Source organism: Artemia franciscana, chromosome 12, assembly GCF_032884065.1.
Source record: "Artemia franciscana chromosome 12, ASM3288406v1, whole genome shotgun sequence".
NCBI lineage: Eukaryota > Metazoa > Arthropoda > Branchiopoda > Anostraca > Artemiidae > Artemia > Artemia franciscana.
In genome coordinates this window covers 11,988,264-12,013,395 of record NC_088874.1, presented here as the reverse complement: position 1 = coordinate 12,013,395, position 25,132 = coordinate 11,988,264, and the positions used below count along the sequence as shown (strand labels likewise).

Genomic DNA, 25,132 nt, shown 5'->3' with positions numbered 1-25,132 from the left:
AGAAGGGACCCTGCTCTATGATAAATTTGCCCTTTTACTTTGAAAGTAGACATAAATTGATCTGGATTTTCGATTTGGGCTCCAAACGACGTCATTTGGAAACATGAGTTGTATTTTCTGATTTTTGACAAAAAACGCTTAGATTCTGACGTAGTTCCAGTAAGGAAAGTGTTCAATGTCTCTGGTGGTGCAGCCAATAGAGGAAGTTTAACTTTTCCTGAGGCGCAACACATTCCCATTGTTTCACCATTGAATTTCAAGGCCTTGCAATAGGGACAAATTTTAGACATTGTCCCGATTTGAACACATCTACTCAAGCTATAATCATCGACTGGGTTGTACCTGAATGCCAGGCGATAACTTTCAGGTTGCTCTGATTCCTCGGCACGCTTTCTTTTCTTACTTTCTCTATCAGCAGCAAGCCTGATTTCTTGCTGTTCTTGTAATTCCTCGGCACGCCTTCTTCTTTCACTTTCTCGTTTAGCAGCAAGTCTGCTTCCGCGTTGCTCTGGTAGTTCCTCGGCACGCTTTCTGTTCTTTCTTTCTCTATCAGCCTCAAGCCTGTTTCCTTGCTGTTCTTTTGATTTCTCGGCACGCTTTCTGTTCTTTCTTTCTCTATCAGCCTCAAGCCTGTTTCCTTGCTGTTCTTTTGATTCCTCGGCACGCCTTCTTTTTTCACTTTCTCTTTTAGCAGCAAGTCTGCTTTCGCGTTGCTCTGGTAGTTCCTCGGCACGCTTTCTTTTCTGACTTTCTCTATCAGCAGCAAGTTTTTTGGCATAAACTCTTTGAGCATCTTCATCGGCTTTTGCCATGGCAAGTTCATCAGTCATTGTAAACTTAAACATTAATAGATTTCTACGTGAACATATGTCTTAAATATCTTGAATGACGTCACCGTCAAAGCAAAAATGACGACAACTAATTTCATGACGTCAGTCAACACAGAAACATGACGTCACCTGATCCACAGACAGACACACAGACAGACAACTTATTTTTATATATATAGATAGATAGATAGAAGATAGATAGAAGTGTGCCGTTTCCTTTATCGCTGATAATTAGAAATAATAGAGTTCGGACTAGTGTAAACAGATTTTTATCCCGCACAAAGAGACTTGACTTTTAGTTAGTGTTTATGTTTTGCTTTAGATAGTGTGTACTCTTTTTCTCTTTTTTTTCTTTTTGTAGTGTTTTTGTTTTGTTTTTGTTTCTGTGAAATGCCTGTTTTTGGTTTAATCACGAAATAAAGTATCTATCTATCTATCTATCTAAGCCTCTTGTTCCTTTGACAAGATAGATATGATAAACCTGGTCTTCATTTAAAAATCAAGCAAGGGAAATCAATGAAGCAGAATTATTTAATAGAAGGTATGACGATGATTAAAACAACAACTAATTAATCTATAACGGTCAAGAAAACATAAACAATAATAGTTAGAATTCTAATTTTACATTGCAAGAGACCATCCAGTTTCTTCAAGGGTTTGGACGTTTAAGCCTTCCTCAACATATGCAGAATCATGTTTTGCGAGAATACGTAACAGTGATCGAAGTTTCAGCCACCATTGTTGTTTGGGCAAACGGTGTCTGAAAAAAAAAGAAGTAATTAGATATCCAGCAAAACTCGAAGAAGAAATTTCTGTATCAAATTAATTTTGAAATTTCTTCTTTAACTTGTCGAAATCCAAGAAATTTTACTCATTCTCCTCTCATCAATACGTGTTTTTACTACAATCATTAACTACCGTTTTCTATGTAGATTGCCTGGAAGGTCTATATTAATCCATAGGAATAAAACACTGGTCTAGTTTTGGTAGGTGCACAAGGAATGACTACACAAGTACCTAATATGGGTTTAGAACTCATCAATATGCCTTTCTTTTATTTTGCTACTGCTATCACTAACTACTGTTTCCTATGTAGATTGCCTGGAAGGTCTACTCTAATCGGGAGGAATAAAACCCCGGTGTAATTTTGGTAAATACACAAAGAATGACTACACAAGTACTTTATGTGTGTTTAAACAGTATAATATTTTCATAATTTTGTATTGTAGCCCTAGAAATTCAAGTACTGAATTTACTATTCAAGTGTACTCATCCGACAAGAATAAAAGGAATATCAAAAGCCTTTGAAGAATCATTTTTCGTAGCTGCTAGTCAGTATCCACTAGCATACAGGAGTATGGTGTGATTAAGCTACTATTGAAGAAACACAACTTGAGTCATAGGAATCATCTGTTGATGACCTAAAAGGCTCAAGTTGACTGCCCAATTCTGCGCCGAATCTAGACTATTATTTTGTCGCTGCAAGTATTCCAGCTAACCAATTATCTGAACTCCTTGGTCTACTCTAAATTTTTATTCTTACAAAGAGAACAAGCTGTAAACTTGTGACAGACATCATATTTTAACATATCCATTCGACGTCCTCTGTTTTTTCTATAGCTGCATCAAGTACCTGCTGTAATCTCTGTTTATTTTCTTTTAGCAAAACTACATTATTGGCGAAGTCTTTTCTGAATGCTGCTTACTGCTTCTTTTACTCCACATCCCAAACTACGCCTAAATGCTTAATTCACTATGACCACAAAAAGAATGGAGAACGTAAGGTTCCTTGGACAAATTCTATGGCAATCAATAATTTATTTGTTTCGTACGTAATATTAATTGTTAGATAGGACCGTCATGCCCTAGGTAGCAAATCCAGTTACTAATACATTTTACATTCGTCATCAGTGAGAATGTGCAAGTTTGGCAAAATTTGGCACTCGGGCAAAAATTTTATCATAATAATCTTGGAAGGCGAATTAAGAATTGACAGTGTAAAAGAAATTGCTGACTAGCACCATCTTTGAATTATAAGAAGAAATCATATCATTTAACAGTTTCATGCTACAACAATTGATACATTTGAAATAGTTTTCTTTTAGGGGAAGACACCCTGGAAAAAGAAGAGCTTTAGTTTCGTTCTTCCCTTTTATTGATATAATGTTTTAACATCTTCTAGCCCATTCGCTGTTACACAGTAAACGAAGATTAGTTGCTATCGGTGAAGGGTAAAAATAGTAAGTAGGAATAAAAGGGAGATCAGTCAAATATTAACGTTGCTGAGTAGAAAATGCGTCACAGCTACTTTTAGCTGTTAATTCTCTAAGATTATGTTAAGAAAAAACATGCTACATGGGAGTTAAAGTATTATGACTTTTCATCAGTGTGAACAGTCCTACTCTATAAATTTCTGCAAAGATCGCTCAGCGCTGCTTGGCATAAAACAACTATCTTAGTTTGGCTTTATGTTTATGGTCAACAAAGCTGAAAGTGTCAAATAAAAATTATTTGAACAGTTTTAGTAACTTTTTTTTCGTTTAACAAGATCATGCCTTTAGAAGCCTTTAGAAGCCTCTATGACGCAGTTACACCTGATCAAACTTAGATCTTGTAATTCACCTGTTTTACCTCTATTATTTAAACAACATGACATTCACTCAGTATTCTCAAACTTGAATTCGATGGTTCGCATGTTGCAAACAAAACTGCAGAGATGCCGTGGCTACAGGGCCAGCAGCAAGGCAAAAAGGAGAAACTACTCATATTTAGTCCAATTTCTGTGGTTATAACTAACAGGGAGCGTCCCATAAGGAAGCCCAAACAAGATAATATCTTCTACTCATTCGACTAATTCAGCTCCCATCCATCAAATCAGCAATCGGCTACCGCTATACCACTGATGAATTATTTGCACCATCAACCTCCTTTATTGTGACTATAACTTTTCTAAATCCAGAGAGATATGCCATATCTATTATTCAACAATACCCCGTCCCACTAAAACAAGATGGATGTACTGGAAAAAGTCTTGCGTCAGAATAATATCTCAGCTGCCGCTACTACCGAATTCTGGAATGTGACTGAATAAACTTGTGCTATCCCAGGTTTTACCACTAGGAAAATCACACGGCAAGATAGAGACCCCAGTCCTTATGGTGTTGGCACTGCCCAAACAACATTCCCCACAGTTTCCTGCCCCAAATTGAAACCACCAGCCATGAGTCTTCGTGAGTTTACACAAAGCCTAAAGGACTGTCCCGGTGCTTCTCCTACCTTATTTTACAGGCATCTACTATCCAGAAAGCGCAATAAACTGTAAAGAATTTTTATTGCATTTTCAAAAGGGGGTAAATTTTTGCTAAATCAAGTTCTGCTGCCCACCATTGCTGTGTATAGAGATTTCCATCAGAGGAAAAAGCATTATTTGACTTCTAGCTTCGTTCTCAAACACGTTATTAAAACGGCTACTCACATTGCTGGAGGTATACAAGACTTGATTCTGACAAACACAGAAATTTTATTTCTGAAAAATAGAAAGCTTCTATCATAAGCCCCATTTCCTCAGATCATTGGCAAAATCAGACCATTTCACTTTCTTCTGGCAGGGAAATACTCCTGGTGAAGCCCCTAAACGCGTCTCTGTTGAAGCGAAACCTGTCACTGATCCAAACATCTGGTTTTTTGGACGAAGGATAAGTTAGAACAATTTCCCAAGAGTAATCACTGAAGAGGCCGTGAAAAGTAAAACCGAACTTCTAAACTCGATCTTGTACGGAAATTACGAGTACTTCCCAAAGACTATTTACAAGTCCACCTCTGATCTCCCATGGCTCACAACTGAAATCAAAGCTATCATAAAAGAGCAGTTACAAACTCATGATAAAGGTTGGCGTAACAAAGTCACTCCCCTATGCCGCAAAGACAAGATATCGTTTGCAGTAAACCACGTTGATCCATGTCTCTTTAACAACTGCAAAAAAAGAACAATTCAGTAAAGAAGCTGACGGGCAAAACCTGAGACCCTCACTGACGGATTATCAAAGACGACAAATCCTTTTTGACAGCATCAGAGGTGTATAGTTTTTTCACTGAAATATGCACCACTTTCCTGAATTTTACGAGAGCAGAACTTGCAACTGTTCTCGAAAAATCTAGATAGTGCAATGAGTGACCGCCAGTAGAGTCTTATCAAGCTTTTCATCGACTACTCAAATTAAAACCCAAGAGCTTGTCATATCCTGGCGAAATCCCTATGAGATTTTTGCGCGAATTTATTGCGTCCGTAGCGAATTCTCTAGCAAGTACCCTTGATCTGTATCTGAATCCACAAATTTCCATATGCTTGGAAAAAGACATACATTAAAGCAATACCTAATAAATCTACTCCTAATTCGTGCAATGATTTTAGTCCAATTTCACTAGCCCCATCTACGGCAATAGTTACAGACATTCATTTCAAGGCTACTTTTGAAGGACATAGAGCACCAATTAGACCATTGTCAATAGGGATGCCTTAGTCGCTCCAACACCTCAGCCTATCTTGTTGGGCTGTACGTTGATATTCTATCCTGGCTATACATGGGTAAATCCTTCGTAGATCTTTCTATTTCTAACTATCGAAAAGCATTCAACTTAATCAGGCACCTTGTTGCTCAAGAAAAACTTCGGTGAAATGGGAGCCAAAACCTATTGCTTTTAGTAGCTGACTTCCTACCTGGCCGTCAGTAGTGTGTCTTCGCCTTGAACAACAATACTACGGACTATACATTTTTTCTATTACCTGCGGTACCACAAACGGTATTAAACTATCTGGGATTGTTTTCCTGGGTGTCACAAACTACATCCTATTCAAGTCCCTGAAGGGGAGTTATATGAAAAAACTTTAAAGACACATCAAAAATTTGTTGATAGGGATTTTTTTGTGTTTCTGCGGGTCGGACAAACTTTTCAGGGGAGGGGTTTATTCGACCCTTGAAGAATGGATAAAAATTTATGGACGATTAATACTTCCTACTGAAATGTATACTCAAAGGAGAATTTTCGGTACCAAAATTTGGCCCTAACACTATTGGTATGATGCTCACCGACTGTGAATTTTCTAACTCTCAATGAAATAAAATGCACGGTAATCAGGCTTAACCCTCTAAAAACTGATTTCTAAGACCCAGTACCCCTCTTCCAGTGTTTAAACAGTGAAAAGATAATGGGCAATATATTCTCAACTGATTGAAGATTCAACAGCCATGTGAAGGAGTTAGTTTAAAAAGGCTATACTGTACTGCAATCGCTTGTTACAATCAAAATATTCCGTTTTAGTAGTCACTAAACCTTGCCTAAATGACTTACGTCCAATTTGTACTGGAATAGACATGTCTTTTTTATTTCCCAAGGGTCCAGGTATGATCCGGGCTAAGCAAAGATATTAAGGCCATTCAAACACGTGCTTGTAAAATTATGATGGGAGAAAGATATACTTCCTAAGAAAATACCTTTGAATTACTGGGACTTCAGTCACTCTACAACCACCACAAAATCTTACAGTCAACTGAAGACAATTTATAATAAGAAAGTCAAAACTAGCGCATCCTCCCCCCGAATGTACACTGGAACACACTCATCAGAAGACAGAACAAGTTGGAACCAGTTTATTGCCACATAACTCGGTATCACCATTCCTTTGTTCCCTTTTTCACGGCTTCTTTTAAGAGCATAAAGTGATTTAGTTGTGCAATTCTTATGTACCTTTTAAACAGCTCAGCTTTAGTGCTTCTTAGTGCTACATCGAGTATGTCAATAAATATGTCTATTTCTAACAATATATGCTTAGTCATGAAAAATACTTACACAAAATCAGTGTCATTCTGAAGGTCTTCAACAGGAGAAAAGCAATAGTTTCTTTTAATGATTCCTAAAAGAACTGCTGTATCAGGCGAGCTGGCATTAAGTGACCCATCCACTTGAGCACATTCGCAAATTTTTGTAATAAGCCATTCAGCAGCTTTTGCAGCCATTTTTGTTCCCATGTTTCGGTCAAACGGTGATGGGGATCCGCCCTGTTGCATATGACCTTAAAGAAAATATTTATTTATTTATTTGTCCATTCCAGAACTTGTACTTGTACTTTTGTGGGCTTAAAAGTGATAGTATAGACGACAGAAAAACTAAAAAGCCATTAGTTTTTCTTTAATATTAGTAAATACAGAGAAAATTTATAGGGTATGATATTTTATCAGCCCATCGAAATGTCTTATTTTGAGGGCAAAAAAGTTAGTATTTCGGGACCATCCTGGGATCTATTTCAAAGGTAATTTAACAGAAATAGCAAAAGGAAAATAGAAAATACCTAACAAAAAGCAAACATCTCAAACTTGCACCAGCAGTACCTGTCGATTTGAATTAGTCATATGAATTAGTAATGAAATTCACGTGAACAGTTATATCATACAGGACACGAAGAGACATACGATTCAATTATTTATTTATTTTGTCTCATTATCATTTGATGGTTTTCTTTTCTGGTTTTTTTTTTTAGTGTTTTTTTTTTTTAATCGCCTGTTTTTGTCACCTGTCACCGAAATCACCTGTTGTGCAAATGTTTTTCCTTTAGGGAAACACGAAATGTATTTTCCGGTAAGAAACAAAATATGAATATAAAGTAAAAACGGAAAATATGAAAAAGTTGTTCCAAAAATGCAGTGGAAAAATGAACCAACACTATCTGTAACTGACAACAAAATATAAATTTCTTTCTTTACAAGGGAATAGAAAAAATAAAATTGAAAAAAGGGGATAGGGATCAAATACATGTCATGCATAGAGATGAAATATATATCATAATATGTGTTACATATATCATTGAGGAAGGTATATGAATGAGTCATTTTTAGTCAGAATACGTGAGTATATTAATTTGGAACTTTTGGGAAATGATAAGGGAGATGATCAATTGACCAAAAAGGTAATATTGGTACGCTACTACTAGTACTACAACTACCACCAATACTACTGATTTCGATGTAACTACTACTGCAACCACGGTGTTATAATTAAAATGTTGAGGGGAAATTTTAACAAAATCAAAAGACATTATAAGTATGCACATTGTCAAAAGAGCATACCTCAAGAATGGACTTGAGTATTAAGTTGGAACTTTAAGAAAATGCTTAAAGGGGATAATCAGTTGAAAAAGGCAATATGTACATGCTACTACTAATGCTACTACTGGTTCTACATTTACTACTACTAATACTGCTGCTACTTAAACTACTACCTATATTATAACTACTTGTTAGGCTAAGAGTATCAAGATGGAAATCATAAAAAAATTAAATATACATGTTATCAAAAACAAATATTAGCAATATCACAGCAACGGTTAACTGTATTAAGTTGAAACTTCCAAGATTTGAAGAAAATGAGTTCAAATCACCAAAAGCCAATACCATGATTACTACCACTACAGTTACTTTGACTAATGACGCTATGGGTACCAAGGTGAAACTCGTTTAGGGGGAGCTTGAGTAAAACAAAAAAAAATATAAATACAGGATTTCAATGAGCATTGAAGCAATATCATAGGCAATGCCACTCTATAATAGCTAGAAATGTCACTGAAACAGTTGAAGGAGCTAATTAGATTCAAGATTAAAACTTCTAGTGTCCTTTTTAAGAATAAAGAGATAGGAGGGCAAGTAGCCCTCCTCCCAAGCCTATTCGTTTTCAAGACGCATCCAATCAAAGTTTTGAGACAGCCATTTTGTTCCGCACAGAAGAGCAGTCCAACACCTATGCCACTTGGGATATTGGGTATGTCAACCCCCCACAATTTTGCAGTTTGCCCATTATGATTTAAAATTAAATGTTGCTTTAAAACTAAATCAAAATACACTTTATGTATGGTTGCCAGTAAGAAACCTCAGCAATATATCAAAAACAACTGGGAGTATTAAGTTGGAACTTTCGGAGCTAATGCTATTACTACTTCAGCTCTTAAACTTTAAATAATTCAAAAGAGCTTAAGAGCATCCGGGATGTCAAAGAGCATAGATAGAATTTTTGCGAATGACATTGAGATTTATTTTTCAGGTCAACTTGAATTAAACATTATTATTTGCGTTAGGATTAAAAACTATTGAAAAAGTTTCTCCAACATAAAAATAGCAAGGCAAACTATGATTTCTTATATAGAAAAAACAAAAAAAAATTAATACAAAATTTCCATGAAAAAGACTGTAACTAAAAATGAACAGATATTTATTTAAAAAACTTTGCATAAAACAAGTTTTTCAAAGATAAGTAAAGAGCTACTGTTGGGATTCTGCCCCTAATTCTTCGCTTTTTTTCAGATAAATGACCTGTTTTCCTTTCCGTAATTAGATTTGCCTATAACATGACTTTCGATGATAAGTTGAAGTCTCGTTGCTAAGCTAGAGGTTTTGCAATGAATGAGCTACCAAGCTAAATTATATTTTTTCTTCCTGGACTTGGCCGTTGATAGTTAATGATATTCAAAATAACTTCGACTTTGTAGCTTCCATTTATAGGTTTGGCCAGGGTCAATTCAGGGTCCACCACTACAAAAAGTCCTATGTACAGAAATAGTGATTTTTATTTTAGTCTGCATTGAGATTCCGATTAGGGAGTTTTTTTTTCACAGTTTATAGATGTGAAGTGGCATTTGGAAGGAATACAAGTGAGTTATTTCCTACAACCGTGTAGATTATTTTTCCTCAAGCCCAGGCAGCATAGGACAAGAGTTTGCGAGAAATACCATCATTAGTATATCGACAGGGGGTCGGTTTACCCTCCCAAGATGTAGCTAGGGATATTAGAGAAATTATAGTTGTTTACTGAATTTTGGAATAATGTCGGTCAGAGATAATTCAGATACGGAACGAAGAAATAGAGAACGAACAGACTTAGAAAACAAATTAAGAGGATATAACGACACAGATAATTAAACTAGGCCAAATAGTAGGAGCTCAATGTCCCGCAGGGGGTCACAAATAAGCAATAAAGTAGATTTTACGCAAATGATGAAGTACTTAATACAAAAAGAGGGAAAAGGGAGAAAGATAGAAAAGTAAGAGAGAGGGATAGAACAGTAAAAGAAAAAAAGGAGAATGATGGAATAGCCAGAGAAAAAAAAGAAAGAGTCTGAAAGAATGGGATGGCCCATGATTGGTCTAATAGAAGCTTGCTGGGGAATTCCAGAGAGCGAGATTTTATCATAAATAACTTCTAGACCATCGGATGGCCATAATAATCTATATAAGGATCAATTGAGGGAGAATGAAAATTATCAGACATTAAATGCTAAGGAGGGAAAACATGCTACTTCGTTGACTACGACGAAGTGTGAATCATCACATAAAATAAATTGGGAGGCTAAATCTTCTTATCTTAAAAACAAAATGCTTGATACTCCAGTTCGAAATGTGGATAATCCAGAAAAATTGGATGGGAAGTGGCTAGTCCACATAATATTGAAAATAAGACGAGTGAAATTGATTTTTTGGGAAAATATTCAGAAAACGGAAAACTTCAAAACATATGTAACGAATGCGAGAGGGAGAAAAGAAAAAAGAGAGAATATTAAACATAAATACAATAAACAGATGCAGTCAAAGATGGTCGACACTGGACCCAAGTCCTATTTGATGATGATTTATTTTTTGCGGTTGAAAAAGTCGAGAAAGTGAAAAAGAAACGAAAAAAGAGACAAAAATTTGAAATTCAGTCTACAATAGCGGAAAAGAAATTTTTAGGAGAATTACGAAATGATGAGGAGAAAAATAAACTCACGAGAGGGAGGGAGGGGGACAAAGAGGTCTAAGACCCACTGGGAAGAAAACAATACTAGAACAGAACAATGAAATCTAAGATAAAGGACCGTTCGGGTTGGATTGGAAAAGCATGGGAAGAGATATGAGATTAGTCCTATGAATTGTAAGTAAGATTAGGTCTCTTTTTTTTGGGGGGGGGGGGGGGCTTGGGGATCCATGAATGAAGGAACTTTCGCTCATCGGATAACTGGTTGGCCAAAGACCCTTTTACCAAGATTTTGTCTCTCATGATCTGGAGTCCTTGGGGGATACTCTGTCCCAGCCACTACATATTTAACCCAAGCCTTTGTCCAGTAACCCTAATCACGGTTTTAACTCTTCATGGGAATCGACAATTATTTCCTGCAAACTTTATTCCTAGAGTTACGCATTCAAATTTCATCTTCAGTTGGCATCAAAGAGTATTCTTTACTAGACCATCCAAGAGAAGGGGACCCAGAAGAAATTGATGCAGGGTTCGTTGAGATTTCTACCTGATTTCTCTCTAAGTTTATCGCTTTCATAGGCCTTTGCATTTTTGCCCTTGGATTATTTAAAATTATGCCAAGGGGCAATTCGTGTTTTAATTCAGATGTGGTGTTGTTTCCACCGATTGAGATTAAGAGGCAAGTTTAGCCGATTAGCCGATTGCCTATAATACCATTTTCAGTGATAAGTTAGTCTCGTTGCTAATCTATTATTTTTTCAACAAGTAAGCTTTCAAGCTAAATTCTTCACAGCGCCATTTATTTTGAATTGTGTTTCTAATTGAGCAGATTTTTTAAAAAATTAGCCACATGGTAAAGATGAATTCTATAATTGTTTAGTTCATTCAGATTTTTTGCAATGTGTTAATATTTGTGATTTGGTAAAATTTATAATATTTAGTTTACCTATTGTTGCTAAAGAGAGGGATATATTAACAAGATAAGCTTGTTTTGGTTTTACTTGGTTGTTTTACATTTGCTGTTTTTTTTTTCATAGGCATGTATTTTGGGGGTGATACCTGACGCGGGGATGCCATGGATATTCTGTGGTAGCCACAACACTGTGCTGGGTAGAGAATTTAGAGTGGCGAAACCCTATATAGGCCAGTGTATTCTCCTGATGAGCCCTTATGTTGGGTGTTGCCTCTGAATTATTTGTCTATATTATTTTTTCTATTGTTCGGTAAATGACGACTTATACTTATTGACGACATGACTGCCTGTCCATGGATTATTCTTTATGGTTGATTGTGTGTGGCTATGCTGTTTGACCTATGTGATTGTATGGATGAGTAGGGTTAAGGCCTCATTCAAGTGCTGGTCTATATTAATCACTAATTTAGGAAAACAGTCTTCCTTTTCTCCTTCTGTCTCTTTTTTTTTTTTTTTTTTTTTTTTTTGTGTTTGTGCTGTAGCATTGGTGATTTCTCTTTTCATGATATATATATATATATATATATATATATATATATATATATATATATATATATATATATATATATATATATATATATATATATATATATATATATATATATATATATATATATATATATATATATATATATATATATATATATATATATATATATATATATATATATACTAGCTGTTGGGGGGCGCTTCGTTCCCCCCCAAGCCCCCCCGCGCACGTAAGTCGTTACGCGCCATATTAGTTACGCGCCATTGTAGTTGTTTCCCTGTGTCCCACCTGTGAATATAGATAGATTTATATATGTGTTTCAAACTACGTAAAACTTGCGAATATACAACATTCTTGGCTTTCCCATTGTTTGTGCATATACAAAGCCTTATGTACTAATAATGACGTCATATGCAAACGCTCTTTTTACAAACAAACAAACTTGCATACACAAAACTCGTTTTTATATAGATAGATAGATAGATAGATACAATACATATTAACTGCGTAAAACTTGCGAATATACAACATTCTTCGCTGTCAAATTGTCGCTGCATATAAATAGATTGTCAGGTTTACCGACCCTCGAACATGCAACGTACAATTGTCCATGGGAAAAACAATCCGTATTCAGATCTATACCTGATTATTCTAATGATTGACCTTGAGCTTTGTTAATGGTGATTAAAAATGCTAATCGAATTGGGAATTGCAATCTTTTAAATTGAAAAGGCAGATCCGTTGGAATCATGGGAATGCGAGGAATAAGAACAGCCTCACCCTCAAAAGGCCCTGTCAAGATTATGGCCTCTATTAGGTTTTCCATTGTTTTTTTTACGGCAAGTCGCGTTCCATTGCAAAGCTTTGGTGGGTTTATATTTCTTAAAAGTATTATTGGTACGCCTATTTTTAGTTGAAGCACGTGTGGTGGAAACCCTGAAAATTCCACGGAATTTAAAAATTCAGATGGATAATTAACCGCTTCATATGGTTCCAAAACTGTGTCAACTGACTTGTAAAGGACTGCCTGGTCTCGAATCTTGGTCAAAACAATATTGTTGATTTCGTGGACGTCTATATTTTTGGGTGCAAGAATCGCTCTTTCACTTAGCCATTTATTATTTTTATAATTGTTTAGAATATTCGGAAATACTTTTTCAATCAATTCATTTTTGGACGTCACTAAATTACAGAAATCAGCAGGTAGTTGTATACGTTCTGAAATTGAGTCTACTGGGAGCTTTCCGTTTCCAATTGCCAGCAATTGATCTGAAAATGTTTGACCAGAGTCATCGTTTTGCAATCGGACACGCATATTTGTAGTTAATTTTAATGTTTTTACGTGTGCCCATAAATTAGAATTTTTCAGGCAAGCATTCATCTTGTCTGAAGGGGCTGATCTCGGTATTATAGGTAATATTTGCCTGAAATCTCCCGCAAGCAATATTAATGTGCTGCCAAAGGGTTTCGACTTCCCTCGCAAATCTTCCAAGCATTGATCCAGAGCCTCGAGCGATTTTTTGTGTGCCATTGTGCACTCATCCCAAATAATAAGTTTGCATTGCTGCAATACTTTACCCATCCCAGATGATTTGGAAATATTGCACGTGGGAGTTTGTGTATTATGCAAATTCAGAGGCAATTTCAAAGCGGAATGAGCAGTTCTTCCACCAGGCAGCAGTGTTGCGGCTATTCCGGACGACGCAATTACAAACGCTATATCATTTTTTGATCGAATTGATGCCAGAATCAGTTTTATCACAAACGTTTTACCAGTACCTCCTGGCGCATCCAAAAAGAAAATTTCTCCAACTTTGTTATCGACACAATGCATTATCGTATCATAAATGTCTTTTGGTTCCGACGTTAACTTGGAAATGTTATTTTGTAAATACGAGAATAGATCACTCGTACTGTAACTTTGTTCACGATTCAATTCTACACATGTCGAAACAGCAGCGATACGGTTAGGTGAAGGCATTCCCAAATCCTGAAGAGGTTGGTTTGCCATATGTACGCACAAATCTTCTATAATAACTAAAGTGTAGTTATAAATTTCTGATGTAAAATCAAAAGTCATATCTGACGTCTCTAACTGTTTTCGATGGAGTATATCTTCGGACATTTTTGACTTATATTTTTCCCATAACTCTGTAGGAGCTGATGGAGAGCAAGTTGTTAAAATGATGCCAAAACAATGCAAGAATTTGACTTGGAGTAGACGTTTCGCACGTGTCATTGATGCAGTTATCCCAGTGTTGGTCATTCTCCAATAAATTCAGAGCTTGGCATGCACTACAGTAAGTGTCATGTATAGCACCGTTTACAGTTCTCAAATACTCAAAGGATGTCGGACCGGGTACATTCACCAAAAGCAGGCGTAGAAAGAAGCATTTATGTTGATTAGGGTGAACGGTGTACAGTCTTCCTATCATGGTATCTTTGAAGATGGTAGGTTGGCCGTCGACTGACTTACCCTTTTTTCGACGTTCAAATACTTTATTTTTAGTATTCCACGTGTAATACGAAGGCACTTCAGTATACAGCAGTTTTTTTGCAAAAGAATCATTTTTGCAAAGCGAAAAGAAACCGGTTAACTTTGTATCCGGTGGATTCAGGGCTCTTTGTTGCACGTTGGTTTCCGAGAAATAAACATGTTGACCATTCTCAAAATGTACCGCTAAGTGAACAACAGCTGGACTACGTTCATGTATCGGAAATGAAAGAATTCGCCAAACAGCTTCATTACTGCTTATGTATCTTCCAGCCTGATATCTTATCAGGCTGATATGTACGATATCGTCGATATCTTTGATTTCGGGCTGCAAGCCAAAAACTGCCATGTTATAGTTGACGTATTTACATATGTATTTGATTGCCTTTACGGAGTTATAGTATTCAACGTTTATGTGTGCATTAAATGTTTTTGATAATAACAGGGAATATGGAACAACCCACTGGTTATCTACTTCGATGGTGGTACCGTTACGCTTCTTTATTATTGCTGTTTTACCGCCATCTTCAGTAGATCTTCTTCTATATTGTGGGTAACCATCATTGCCAGTAATTGCGTTGGATACTAAAAGTCGAGGATATTGCTTTGTGCACCTTCCTTTGGCCATGCATGGTGAATTTTCGTTCAGTGCACCGCAAGGTCCATGTATCATATTTTTTACAATAATATCATGTAACCCCTTATCGACATTTTCATCAGGTATTTCAGCGGAAATCACATCATCAATTTCGTTCGAAGTAATTTTCTTATGTAGCCAGATTGGTATATGTGCGTTTGGCAAACCTCGTTTTTGCCATTCCACTGAGTATATCCAGCATCGCACTGACCCAAACACTTCAAGTTTTACTATTTAGTTTATCAGTGATTTCAACTTTTGCCGGAAGACACGGGCCGTAATGTCATGTCTATGAACCGCCAATTGTCCTTGAAGTAAAAGCTGCTGTATCTCGTTCCAAGATTGATTACATGTAAATGTAATAAATAAATCTGGACGACCATAGAGACGAACATACGCAATAGCATCTTGAGCATATTCATGCATATGACGGGGACTGCCAGCATATGACGAAGGTAAAATTGTTAATCTTCCCACGTTTGTGGTATTACCGTCATTTACAACTGCATCTCGCAAATGAATGTATTGTTCAGAGCGGAGCTTGGTCTGATTCAGGCGGATATATAGCAAACGTTCTGATTCAATTTTAGCATACATATCAACTACGTATTGGTAAAACAATTCATGGCATTTTAAAATATAATTTTCTTCATCCTGCCGAATCATTAGTCTATAGGAATAATAATGCATTGCACTGCATTTCTTATTCATTTCTTTGTTAGTGGCTGGATTCATCAATTTAATATTAAAGTGATAGCCGTCGGCTCCATCCCAAAAAATGATAGGATATTGTAGGGCATCGTAGCATCGATGAGTTTCAGCAATTCTTAACAACTGAGCGTTTCACTTATGAAGAATAATATCTCGAGGTAAAAACTGATCACCGATCATAACGATTGCCACTTCGTCGATAGTTGGAGCATTGTATCTACGCACATGTTGGCCAGGAGGCGTTTTGTCAGTGGAAATAAAAATTTTATGCGTATCAGTAGGCATCAAATCGATGGCTGTTTTGAACAGACGCACTATATTATTATTTTCGTGGAAAAGATGTTGCAATTGGGAAACGATTCTCCTTTCAACTTTGGGAGAAATTTCGCAACGTGCATTCAATTCAGAATTTCTATCACTGATGAAGTACAATTGTAAAAATTTATGATTCTCGCCTGAGAATGGTAGAAGGGACCCTGCTCCATGATAAATTTGCCCTTTTACTTTGAAAGTAGACATAAATTGATCTGGATTTTCGATTTGGGCTCCAAACGACGTCATTTGGAAACATGAGTTATATTTTCTGATTTTTGACAAAAAACGCTTAGATTCTGACGTAGTTCCAGTAAGGAAAGTCTTCAATGGCTCTGGTGGTGCAGCCAATAGAGGAAGTTTAACTTTTCCTGAGGCGCAACACATTCCCATTGTTTCACAATGGAATTTCAAGGCCTTGCAATAGGGACAAATTTTAGACATAGTCCCGATTTGAACACATCTACTCAAGCTATAATCATCGACTGGGCTGTACCTGAATGCCAGGCGATAACTTTCAGGTTGCTCTGATTCCTCGGCACGCTTTCTTTTCTTGCTTTCTCTATCAGCAGCAAGCCTGATTTCTTGCTGTTCTTGTGATTCCTCGGCACGCCTTCTCTTTTCACTTTCTCTTTTAGCAGCAAGTCTGGTTTCGCGTTGCTCTGGTAGTTCCTCGGCACGCTTTCTGTTCTTTCTTTCTCTATCAGCCTCAAGCCTGTTTCCTTGCTGTTCTTTTGATTCCTCGGCACGGTTTCTTTTCTTACTTTCTCTATCAGCCTCAAGCCTGTTTCCTTGCTGTTCTTTTGATTCCTCGGCACGCTTTCTTTTCTTACTTTCTCTATCAGCAGCAAGTTTTTTGGCATAGACTCTTTGAGCATCTTCCTCGGCTGTTGCCATTGTAAGTTCATCAGTCATTTTAAAGTTAAACATTAATAGATTTCTACGTGAACGCATGTCTTAAATATCTTTAATGACGTCACCGTCATAACAAAAATGACGACAACTAACTTCCTGACGTCAGTCAACACACAAACATGACGTCACCCGACAGACAGACACATCCACAGAAAACTTATTTTTATATATATAGATAGATAGAAGATATATATCTATATATATATATATATATATGTATATATATATATATATATATATATATATATATATATATATATATATATATATATATATATATATATATATATATACATATACATATATATATATATATATAAATAAGTGGTTTGTCGACTGACGTCACTATAAGGAATTTTTTTAATTGATTTAAAGAATATCTTAAGATTAATTGCACAATGATATTCTTTATAATACGAACTCACCTAAGACATTCATCCTTGCGGAGAAATAATTCTTTCCTTCTTCAGAGAAAAATCTAGACATAAAATCAGAATTGTAGTTTACATTGGCTTTCTCATTTCTAAAAGAAAAAAAATGATACAAAGCAATTTTATAAAATAAGCCAGCTTACGGAAATCTGTCAAACACATAAGCACACACACACACACACACATACACACACACACACACACACACACACACACACACACACACACACACACACACACACACACACACACACACACACACACACACACACACACACACACACACACACACACACACACACACAGACACCGAGACATATATATATACAATATACATATAAGATACTTTGTTGTATATATATATATATATATATATATATATATATATATATATATATATATATTGTCGCTTCGATCTTAATCTCGTTTCGATTAAATGCTGAAGTTGTTAATCTGTAAGGATCTTAAAATAAATACTAGGTACAACAAATCGCAAAAGTTGCAAGCCTCTCATTGCGACTAGCAAAAGTTGCGAACTCCTTATCGCTAAAGATGATTGTAGCCTAACAGCTGATTATTAATTACAAGTTCCATACATGTTTTACCGTTTCGGAACCAAATTGGTCTTGCCATCAAATACACCCGAAACAAATAATAGGTAAACCAACTAGGAAAAGCTGCGAACCCTTCACTGCAGAAGACGATTATGAGCTAACAGCTGACTGTTGCTTAAAACTCCCCTATACGTCTCACAATTGGTATCGGCCTATTTTGGTTTCAGTTTGTACCTTACAAATGAAGTTGTCAACCCCTTTAAACTTTCAAACTGGTATATCTTATGAAGAAATTTTCAATGAAAAATAGATGATATATACTTTGATCAGCTCATCAAGAGCTATTGACTGCCGTCAAAAAAAGTAAAATTTATTTGTCTTAGTTCAGAAGCTGACTTTTTTGCCGTAGGCCAAGTTTCTAACATCATCACTTAAAAAGGAGCTAAGGATAAACCCTAATTCCTTTAGCAATGGGAGAACTTTTAAAGTTTAAGAGGCATATTTGATATCATTTCTGTATCGGTCTATTTTCGATTTCAGTGTTTACAGTACTATTGAAGTTGGCAACCCCTATAAACTTTCAAACTGGTATATCTCATGAAAGAATTTATCTACCAAAACTTGATGAGTAGGCTTTGATCAGCTTATCAAGAGCTATTGACTGCCGTCGAAAACAAATCTATCTGTCTTAGTTTAAAAGTTGACTTTTTTGCCGTAGGCCAAGTTTCTAACGTCACCACTTAGAAAGGAGCAAAGGATAAACTCTAATTTCTTCAGCAATGAGACAACTTTTAAAGTTCAAGAGGTACATCTGATACTATTTCTGTACCGCAATTCCAAGAGTAAAAAACCAAATGATAAACTCAGCTGAAATCACGAACAGAAATGGGTAGAAACAATTGATGACAGCACGTTCGGTCTTTACATTTTAATTCTGTAATTTTTTCTATTAATCACTCAAAAAGATATACGAGCTGTGGGGCCGGGTAACTACCACTTATATTTAACACTTATAGATTTTAGTCCATCTTTGGTTTGAAACTGGTGCCTGCCTGCTTGCCTGCTAGAATGGAGCTTTCCACTCGAAAGCAGAAATATGATTTAATGAAACAAAAGCTTCACTGCATAGCTTCAGATAGTTCTCGCTCACATAGGCTATAACACTCCAAGTCACTTCACACTCTACAGGCTCTGGCTCATTGACAAGCAAAAACTATCCTTTTTGGCCCCAGATAAGAGCTCTACGAGGCTTTCCAAAATGCAAAGTCATATTCATCAATACAGCCTAAGGTCCATACTTTCCGTAAAAATAGCTGCAATAAGCTGAATAAGCTGAAACCGGGGTGCAAGGAAAAAAAAACCAAAAAAAACAAAATAAAACTAATGTGTTGCTATCGCAACAAAATCAATTACTTTGACTGGATGTCAACATTTCGTCATATAATCTTATTTCAAATAATTAAGTAAGATCTAAACCCAAAATTCTAAGGATAATGATGGATTAGGTACGTTAAAGCAGAAGACTGCACTTAATGTAGTGGGATGTAGCCCATATGTAAACAATATACAAGAATAATTATTTTTTTATCTTTGACAATGGCTATTGTATTCTATACATTTATCCAAGGGCACCAACTTAAAATATCAGTTACACCAGGTGACCCATGCCAAGCGCAGCGACAGTGTACCAAGCGTGGCGGAACTGAGCGAAGCGTTCAAGTATTTTGACACTTGATGCTTCAATTGTTTGTCACGCGTGTTCTGACAAGTACGCCAGGCGGTAGAAAGTGGGTGATCCAACGAAACTTGTTTTAATTCCTAATTTGGTGTACGCCTTAATATTATTTATTTAGTGTAGTCAGAGCTTCAACCATCCCAAAGTTTTTGGAGTTGCGAGTTGGAAATACCCTGAAATTTATTTGTCAAAATCTAGACGGGGGAAATTATCCCTTTTTGGCCCCTTTGGCACTTCCATCCTTTGAGCAAAGTCGTTGAAGTTGAGTGGGGCATTTGAAGTTTTGAATATTGAAACTTCTTTCCAGGTCAAAATGCCGATGACTTACACCACAGAGCATTCAAAGATAATCAGGTTTTCTGCATAAGCGTCTTCGTAATCTGTAAATTACTCAAGGAATTAGAGAAAAAAAATGAAAGATCGAAATAGTTATTCTAAATGTTGTAATACTTTTTTTCATTGATATGAAAGTCTTTAATAGAAACCTTAAATAATGCTAAAATGATAAAATATATATGCCAAAATCTGATATTAAGTTTCGTGCTGAATTGGGTTGGTAATCAAAAGATGGTATTCCATTTTTTCTAAAATAGCTACTTTCCTGAATTCACCGGTAAAAAGCCTGGGTCGCAGATGTCGGAGAACTTCTTTAGATTGTTATGCTACTATTGATATTTATACTAGAACTAGCTGGGGCGTTTCTACTTGGTGGGGCGTTTCGCGCCCCTCCGCGCGCGTAAGTCGTTACGCGCCATATTAGTTACGCGCCATTGTAGTTGTGTCCCTGTGTCCCACCTGTGAATAGAGATATATATATATATATATATATATATATATATATATATATATATATATATATATATATATATATATATATATATATATATATATATATATATATATGTTTTTAACTACGTAAAACATGCGAATATACAACATTCTTCGCTGTCCCATTGTCTATGCATATAAATATATTGTCAGGTTTACTGACTCTTGAACATGCAACATATAATTGTCCATGGGAAAAACAATCCGTATTCAGATCTATACCTCATTATTCTAATGATGTGTCCCTGTGTCCCGGTCGTCATTTATATTCCCTGCGTCCCGGTCGTCATTTGTGTCCCGGTGTCCCAGTTTGTAATATCTCTTTGAGTGTCCCGATCGTCATTTATATTCCCTGTGTCCGGGTGTCCTGGTCGTCATTTGTGTCCCGGTGTCCCGGTCTGTAATTTCTATTCGAACAATCCCTGTGTCCCGGTCGTCATTTATATTTCCCGACTGTGCCCCGGCGTCCCCGTTGTAGTTGTGTCCCTGTGTCCCGGTCGTCATTTATATTCCCTGTGTCCCGGTCGTGATTTGTGTCCGGGTGTCCCAGTCTGTAATTTCTCTTTGAGGTTCCCGGTCGTCATTTATATTCCCTGTGTCCCGGTCGTCATTTGTGTCCCGGTGTCCCGGTATGTAATTTCATCAGTTGACAAGTCCCTGTGTCCCAGTCGTCATTTATATTCCCTGTGTCCCGGTCGTCATTTGTGTCCCGGTGTCCCAGTTTGTAATTTCTCTTTGAGTTTCCCGGTCGTAATTTATATTCCCTGTGTCCCGGTGTCCCGGTCGTCATTTGTGTCCCAGTGTCCCGGTCTGTAATTTCTATTCGAACAATCCCTGTGTCCCGGTCGTCATTTATATATCCCGCCTGTGCCCCCGGCATCCCCGTTGTGGTTGTGTCCCTGTGTCCTGGTCGTCATTTATATTCCCTGTGTCCCGGTCGTGATTTGTGTCCGGGTGTCCTAGTCTGTAATTTCTCTTTGAGGTTCCCGGTCGTCATTTATATTCCCTGTGTTCCGGTGTCCCGGTATTTAATTTCATCAGTTGACAAACATGACGTCAGTCGACAAACAACTTCATGACGAATACAGCTCAATCCTTAAACTGACGTCAGTCGACAAACATGACGTCAGTCGACACACAAACATGACGTCACTCGACACACACACACACAGACAACTTATTTTTATATATATAGATTGAAGTTCACCTCAAGAAATATTTACGAGACCGTTTTTCATTTTGTTTATCCTATGCTTAATGCCATGGTTGTAAACAGATTTTGAATTTCAGATGTTTGATTTTCTCAATTCACTAAATCAAATAACGAGAATTAAATAGGGACCCTGTCCTACCTAAATTTGGCAAGGGTTAAATTAGGGCCATCTATTTAAACAAAACAGTTTTTATGCATAGGTTTCACGATATAGTGATCTGTAATTCGAAAAAAAAATGTTCAACTGAAAGTAAGGAGCAACATCAAAACACAAGGCGTCCAAAAATTATTCTGAATAAGAGCGATGATGCTCAACACCTCGCTCTTCAAAGTAGATTGGTTTTAGTGTTCTTATCCTAATTAAACGCCCCTTGTGTTTCAGTAGTCGCTCTTAAAGAATTGGGACAATGAAGTCAAATTTTAGCGTAAGGAGTGTGGTATTGAGGAAGAACAGCCCCCCTCATATACAGAATTGTTTTTGTTTATTTTAAGCCTTAACATTGCTCCATACTTTCACTTGAAAAACTTTTTTTCCCAGTTTAATTTCTGACAGTTTTCCAAATTCCTCCAAGTGAAGTTCCTCCCACCTTCGGACAATTCCATCCTCGCTGAAAAATTGCTCAGGCAAAAGTCATGCGGATAATTTTGCCTTAAACATTCGTCTTAGCCTACTTTCATTAAAAATAAACTTATTTTTAAATTCAATTTATGATCGTTTTATAAGCCACTTAAGAAAACCCCCTTCTCCCTCAGCAGAATTTTATTCAAGAAATTTCCCCCTCCTTAACAGAAAGTTTTTCCCAAGGAAAATCCAAAATCCTTAGAAAGTTCCTTAATGGAGGATTTCTTTCGTGATCAAAATTCCCCTATGAAAAATTTCTCGAACAGTTCCATCCCCCACAGAGAAATTCGCCAGACAATTCCAACCCCGCTGAAAATTTCTCTTGGAACACTGGAACATCATTCACGTAAAATATCAAGTCGATAAAGAGAAAGTTAGGTAAATAAAAGGAATTACGTATAGAAAGTCGGGCAAAGTTTCCCCCGGAAATATTGCCTTGGAAAACTTCCCTCCCCACAGAAAATTCTTCCGTAGACCCTATCCCTCCCCTACCAAAAAATCTCTATATACATCCCAATAACAAATACTATATGTAAAAAGTTGGCAGTTTTCATAACTTATAGCTCTTACCCAGTGGCTGTTGGCGGGTCCCGTCACTCACAGAGGCATATTTATTAGACCCTTCAACTATTTGGACATCATGCATACCTCAATATTTAAATCAGATAAGTCTGGGGAAACAATGCGTGCGAGAGGGGCTTGTTTTACTCCAATCTTTTCAGTCACATAAAAAGGGTAATAAAACTTTCAAAACCGTTAGTTCGATAAGATCACCCATGGAAAAAAAAATGAAAAGAATAAATCAACTCGCATTTGCAATCTTTCTGACATTATATATATATATATATATATATCATGAAAAGAGAAATCCCCAATGCAACAGCACAAACACACAAAAAAAAAGAGACAGAAGGAGAAAAGGAAGACTGTTTTCCTAAATTAGTGATTAATATAGACCAGCACTTGAATGAGGCTTTAACCCTACTCATCCATACAATCATATAGGTCAAACAGCATAGCCACACACAATCAACCATAAAGAATAATCCATGGACAGGCAGTCATGTCGTCAATAAGTATAAGTCGTCATTTACCAAACAATAGAAAAAATAATAAAGACAAATAATTCAGAGGCAACAACCCAACACAAGGGCTCATCAGGAGAATACATTGGCCTATAGGGTTTCGCCACTTTAAATTCTCTACCCAGCCAAGTGTTGTGGCTACCACAGAATATCCATGGCATCCCCGTGTCAGGTATCACCCCCAAAATACATGCCTATGAAAGTAAAAAAAAAACAAAAAAACACTAAATGTAAAACAACCAAGTAACACCAAAACAAGCTTATCCTGTTAATATATCCCTCTTTTTAGCAACAATAGGTAAACTAAATATGATAAAATTTACCATATTTAATCATATTTAAATATATATATATATATATATATATATATATATATATATATATATATATATATATATATATATATATATATATATATATATTATATATATATATATATATATATATATATATATATATATGCAGTCATGTGGCAGTCATGTCGTCAATAAGTATAAGTCGTCATTTACCAAACAATAGAAAAAATAATAAAGACAAATAATTCAGAGGCAACAACCCAACACAAGGGCTCATCAGGAAAATACACTGGCCTATAAGGTTTCGCCACTTTAAATTCTCAACCCAGCCAAGTGTTGTGGCTACCACAGAATATCCATGGCATCCCCGTGTCAGGTATCGACCCCAAAATACATGCCTATGAAAGTAAAAAAAAACAAAAAAACACTAAATGTAAAACAACCAAGTAACACCAAAACAAGCTTATCCTGTTAATATATCCCTCTTTTTAGCAACAATAGGTAAACTAAATATGATAAAATTTACCATATTTAATCATATTTAAATATATATATATATATATATATATATATATATATATATATATATATATATATATATATATATATATATATACATATATATATATATGTATATATACATACATTATGCATATATATATATATATATATATATATATATATATATATATATATATATAATATATATATATATATATATATCTATATATATAAAAATAAGTTGTCTGTGTGTGGATCTGTGGATGGATCAGGTGACGTCATGTTTGTTCGCATATGACGTCTGAATTATTTCACACTAATAAAAAAGAAGAAAAAAACTAAAAAAGGTAAAAACTACAAAAAAAACTAAAAAGAAAAAAAAAACTAAAAAAGCTAAAAAACTAAAAAAGGTAAAAATCTAATAACTAAAAAAAAAACTGAAAAAAATAAAAAAAGGCAAAAACTACAAAAAAAATAAAAACTAATAAAAAAACTAAAAAAGCTAAAAAACTAAAAAAACTAAAAAAAACTAAAAAAAGGTAAAAAACTAAAAAAAACTAAAAACTAAAAAGAAAAAAACTAAAAAAAAGGAAAAAACTGAAAAATAAAAGAGAAAAAGAAAACTAAAAAAATATGAATAAATATATATAAAAATAAGTTGTTTGTGGGTTATGTCTGTCTGTCTGTCTGTCGAGTGACGTCGTGTTTGTCCGCATATGACGTCTGAATTA

General features: G+C 35.8%; 1 protein-coding gene across 1 annotated transcript in view; it reads right to left on the bottom strand.

Moving 5' to 3' along the window:
- Positions 1–1,343: 1,343 nt before the first annotated feature.
- The window catches only part of LOC136033690 (ATP-dependent 6-phosphofructokinase-like), a 171,165-nt gene continuing 147,376 nt past the window's right edge, over positions 1,344–25,132 (bottom strand). The window contains exons 13-15 of the mRNA XM_065714537.1: positions 17,562–17,659; positions 6,678–6,900; positions 1,344–1,590 (exon numbers count right to left, since the gene is read on the bottom strand). Of these exons, the coding sequence (XP_065570609.1) occupies positions 1,452–1,590; positions 6,678–6,900; positions 17,562–17,659 (460 nt within the window). The 3' untranslated portion in view covers positions 1,344–1,451. The remainder of the gene's footprint in view (positions 1,591–6,677; positions 6,901–17,561; positions 17,660–25,132) is intronic.